This window comes from Nestor notabilis, unplaced genomic scaffold (genome assembly GCF_000696875.1).
Source record: "Nestor notabilis isolate BGI_N333 unplaced genomic scaffold, ASM69687v1 scaffold27112, whole genome shotgun sequence".
Classification (NCBI taxonomy): Eukaryota; Metazoa; Chordata; class Aves; order Psittaciformes; family Psittacidae; genus Nestor; species Nestor notabilis.
This window is the reverse complement of record NW_009917423.1, coordinates 1-5,443: the sequence shown is the minus strand read 5'-3', so window position 1 is coordinate 5,443 and position 5,443 is coordinate 1. Positions and strand designations below refer to the sequence as shown.

The 5,443-nt window shown below is 46.1% G+C and overlaps 1 protein-coding gene across 1 annotated transcript in view; it reads right to left on the bottom strand.

The window, feature by feature from the left end:
* The window catches only part of LOC104401599 (homeobox protein Hox-D4-like), a 1,102-nt gene extending 881 nt beyond the window's left edge, over positions 1-221 (bottom strand). The window contains 1 exon segment of the mRNA XM_010009225.1: positions 2-221. Coding sequence (XP_010007527.1) covers positions 2-221 — 220 coding nt within the window.
* Between the last annotated feature and the right edge of the window lie 5,222 nt (positions 222-5,443).

Below are 5,443 nucleotides of genomic sequence, written 5' to 3'. Positions count from 1 at the left end.
CGCGGCTGCACGGCAGAGCCTTGGGCATTGCTACAGCTAAAGGGCTGCTCGCTGTAGTTTGACCGTGGGTAGAGTCCCTGGTGCTGGAAATCAGAGCCCTGCGAGGCACTGTAGTACTCGGCCCCCTGCTCGCCTAGGTAGCTGTTCTGCAAATATTCCTCGCAAGGAGGAAATTTGGGATCCACATACTTGGAGTTCACCATGTACGAACTCATGGCCATTAATTTCTGAAGGTAGAAAATACTAATTTTTCTCGTGTTGTCTTTTTTCCCCTTGCCATAGAGCCCTCCTACTTGCTGTCAACTGAATAAAGTTAGGCGGGCATGTGACCGGCCCGGCCAATGGGGAGCCGGGAGCCCATCACCGGATTTCGCCGCAGCTAAGCGTTTCCACCGATTTCACCCCAGAATATCCCCGTAACCGAATGACCCCCCTCCCCGGTGGGTCGCACTCCCCGAGCAGGTGCCGGGGGTGCCGGGGCACCCCTGGGGCAGCGGTGCTCCCCCTGACCCGCAGGTAGGGCCAGCCTTTTGTCTGAGCTGGCGGCCCTCCACCCCGGTGGACTGTGCCCCGCCGTTTGATTTCCCATCTGCGACTGCCACTGCGGTTCGTTACCTCGCTTTTAAGTAAAACACGGAAAGAAATATTCGGAGCGAGGAGCTGAAGTGGGGTTAAAAGGGAGGAAACTGATAAGGAGGCGAGGGAAAGCAAAGCCATCCAAGAAGAGGGTAATATATTGTACAATAGATCTGTTCTGTCTTTGTCTCGCAGAGGTCATCCAAAAGTTACCAGAATTTAGTTCTGCTGAATAAAATTAGGCAATCAGTAACTTCTCATTCACTTTCAAGCCTCAATATATATCTCCGTGCATACGTATGGGTGCACAGAAGCCAGCGCACGCCTATATATGTGAAGTTGTACACGTATGCGCGTAAAACCATACAGATGGCAAGAAACCGTTCACTTTTAACCACTAAAGTTCAATCAATTGAACTGGAGACAGCATTTAATTAGGTTAAAAATATCACGGCTTTAATGAGATAAATTCGGTCTTCATTCATCAATATCATTCCTGAAGCAAAAGGAAATACATTCCAGTGAGGTGAATGCTCTTCTTTTGCTGTTGTTGTAAATATTTGGATGCGATCTGGACCTTTGATGGAAAAATTTTGCTAACGTCTGGCATATCTAGCTAATTTATGAGTATCATTTGAAAGATTCCTTCACCGATTGGTAGATTACTTTTTTAAATAAAATTTATAACTTCTGGTGAGATTAATTTTTTAGATTCACAGTCTGTCAGTGAGAGTTACGACTGAATGACAACTGAAATTTGAAGAGACGTCCTAAAACCTACCAAATAGGAGAGAGGCAGAAAAACTTTTGCAATTTCTGGGTGTTCAGCACGGACATGCCTTTTGATTCCACCAGTATTTAAACTTCTAACCATTTGCAGAAAGGTGAAGTTTTTGCATCGACCATATATTCCCCTAGAATCGAATCTGTGACTATATGAATATCACACAAATTCGGTTCTACAGGGTATATATAGACAACGTAATAACATTCTGTTTTCATCTACAATATAGCAGGGCTTTGCAATTCTTTTAGTCCTTACTGTCTTCTGAGGAATGCAAACTATTCTGCTGGGACTCAGTTCTGAGATACGATTTGCAGGAAGGTGGGATTTCAGAAAAGATTCACGCTTCTTATTATTGCTGCAATACAGCTATACGACTCTCCATCAATTTATAGCGACGAATTTCGCCTACCAAATTCTCAGAAAGACCTGCTGCTCATTTTAAATGCTCTGCCGTTTACGTCCTCTTTACGAAAACAGACGTTACCGTTCAAATCCCGCCACTTGGAATAATAATGGTTAAAGTAATTTAGAAGGAGTCTTTAGCTATTTAGACTAACAGGAATCTAAAGAAATTCTCTTAATTCGAATTTCCCCTCCCCCCGAAATATAAAAGAATTAAAAAAAAAAAAATATCGAAACAGAAGAAAAACAGCCGACAACAGAAACAGCGATTGGTGAAAAAGAGAAGAGTAAAGGCTGGAGTTAGTCGCTATCGGGAAGAAGAGAGTTTCCAAATTTACCTTCATCCCATTATGCTGGTCTAGCTATTATCCCTGCGAGCTGCCTGCGAGCCACAGTCTCGCACCCTCCCAGGTTCTCCCCGCCGTAGCGTTTATGGTGAAGGGCAGGGCGAGAGGTCAGCCGAAATCATTTACAAACATATCACAAAGTTTCATTATTTTTACTTTGTCGACAGCGGCACACAGGAGTACAAAAGTTCATGAATTGTGTCTGACCCAGCTCCTCACTGCTGTCCTGCGGCCAACCTCTTCTCCTTCCACTATTTAAAACAGGCACCATAAGGACAAATAATGGTGCGGGAGTGGTACATCCAACCACTGCGGAGGGCAGATTTGGGGGTGTTGCGCTTATCCGAGTGATGTGTACCGGTTTGTTTCCCTGGCTCCAACTCCCAGCTGCCTGATCTGGGGATGCTATTTTTAAACATCTGCTTTCTTACCACTGCCCTAGCGTCTTCTTCACAGCAAGTGCAACTCGAAACGACTTTGTGTCCCTAATCTCCTTCCCTCTCTCTGTCGTCGTCGTGCCCCTCTCTCCCCCCCCCTCCCGGATTATTTTAACCTCCACCCAACTATTTTAAGCGTCTCTCTCCTCTTTCTGAAGGGAGTGGGGACACATCTCCCCCCCGGGTGGTGTGTTAACCACTCAGCTGAACTGGCAGGGTGAAACACACTCACCCCCAAAGCGAAGTGGGGTTTGGGGCAGCCCCCGGGAGCGTACAAGCGCTCCGAGGGCTGCCCAGTGAGAAGCAGTGGGGCCGGGAAAGCAGCAGCTCTCCGCTCTGCTTAATACTACACATTTTCATATTTGTTAGACGCCATGACCTGCGTTTCACCTTATTGCACGACTTGCTCAGACAGGTCAAAGCCAAAGAGTTATTGATGAACAAAAGCGTTATATATTCACCTTCTGTTCAACTGCCCATACAAAATGCTTTTGATCTATCAGGCTTTTTGTATTCTGGTTCATAATCAGTATGCTAAATGTACTTGGGCAGAAAACAAGTAATCCATACATTTAGGGCCGGCCCTGCAATAAAATGCCAAGGGCATCTATACAGCGCAGGGCTGAGCTGCAGGGGGAGGAAGGTTGCCTATGGAACAAAATTAAAATTACAACGCTGGAGGCGATCCTTTAGTTCGTATTTAAAGGGCTCGAAAACCAATATCACAACGTAAGGCAAAAAGAGAAGGAGCCTGGCATAAGCAGTGAAAGAGGTTATTTATCAGCAAGCAGGGAGAGGAAACATGGAGAAACGCAAACAAACACAGCTCTGCTCCTCTACACACTCCTCTCGGCCAGAACAGGGCTGGCAGAAGAGGGGAGGGCAATGGGTACCTAATGCATCTCCAAACACCCCAGGCTTTCTTTTCTTGTTCGAGAGACAAGCCACTCTCAGCCTGAAGCACCAGGACTAACGCACTTAGATCCTTCCTGCAGCCAGAGAGGTTCAACAGCGTTTCCTGCCACACACGGACCTGCTGCCCTCCCCTCAGTTCCCCCGGCTGACTCCCGCGGGACCATCGGGGATGAGAAAACCCCTGCAGTAAAAGGTCGCTCTCCTAAGCTCAGACACCCACTCCTTTCCGTGCCTTCCCAACATTTCGGACCATGTTTGAGTCTCCCTTTCCCGGAGGAGACCCAGCAGTGGCGGATAGGCGCGACCCTGCTGGATGATGGCTGACCCGGGTGGCTGGCGCTGGCAGCCTCTTTCGCCCGTTCACTAGGTTGTGCCAAGCGAGGCTAACGTCAGATAGCAGGCACGGCTCTGCTTTGAATCCCGTCTAGAGAGAAGAGTAGGAGTAGCCAAGATTGTGAGACGCTGGGACACAACGTGATCCATCCAGGTTCTGCGCGGGGAGGCGCTGTACAGACCTGCCGAGCCGAAATGGAACCGCTGCTAATTGCTTCGTAGTGCCTAAGAGCAGGAGGACACCTGTACAGCCCATAATAACACCACAGAAGGCTACATCTCTACTTTTATAGCTAGCGAGGATTATGACATGGTACCACAAACCGACACCACAAAAGCCTTCCCATGCTGACATAGCCTTTTGCCTCTTCTTTTTTTTTTTTTTTTTTTTTTTGGGGGGGGGGGGCGGAGGGGTAGAGGGATAGCAATATTCAGCAGGGATACATCATTCTTAATTCTTCCAGTCTGAAGGGAAGAAACAGGATTTTCAAGCAACTCAAACTCTACAAGAAATAAAAGGTTACTCACCGTGGATGTTCTTCCATACTGGCGAACCTGTTGCAATAAAAACGTTTGTTACTGTTGCATTCCACATAGGGGTGATATTTCTGGAGAACAGTTACAGAACACGTTTGGTAGATGAAGACAGTGAGGAGCTGGTGGTAAATCCTGCGAGCAGCGGAGTGGTGGGGTGAAAGTCCCTTCCGAATGAGGACCACGTTGAATTCAGGCAGTTTTTTATGAACACACGCTTTCCCTGTGCCTGGGGTGTGATTTTCCACTTTTAATATTCATAATATATATTTTATACCAGTTAATTTCTAAAGGGAATGAAAAATCAGACCTCCCTCTTTCACAGATGAAGAAAAAAAATAACAAAGGCCTTTTTCTTTTCCTTCTTTTTGTTCTGTGGCAATCCAGTCACAAATGAAATATTCAGATCACCTTTGCTAAACCATCACCCATAAAACATCACAGTATGCCACGCAGCATCATAACCATGCTGAGCACAGAAAGAGCTAGAATTTGGTAAGAATAAAGCTCGGATTACTCTAAGATAGGTCCCCTTTAAGATCTCCTAATTAACCTAACAGTAACCACTAGACATGCATCTTTGTTTGCCTTTTAGGATAGATTTGACTTGAACTTTCCTTCAAATCTCCTAATAAATGCATTCAAAGATCACAATAAGCAAAATAAAATCACGCGCCCAGCCTAAAGCTCCTGAAACGCATCGTATGTTTAAAAGTAAATAATATTGGGGGATCCTTTTCTGTGAGCCATTTTTGACCTCCTCTATCGCCTTCTTGCGATATCTTGGAGAGTTACTGTGTTACACACAGAGCAAATGCCCTGGTATCAATAGTTCACTAGGTAGCTTCCCAAGACTGGATCTTGTTCACACACCAAAAATAAATAAATGAAAATTTAGTTCTGCCCACTCTGGTTACCATTCAGAGCTTGCGAGGACGGTGGAGTCATATCAGCATTTCAGCACTAAACGTTCCCTTACCCTCCCTTTCCCTTTTATCTTTTTTTTTCTTTTGGATAATAAATAAAGGTTAGCTCCGCATAAGATGTCCCGTTAAATTCAGAAAGCTCCATCGGGAGCACCCCGCTCACCCCGGCGCTGCCCTAGCCACCTG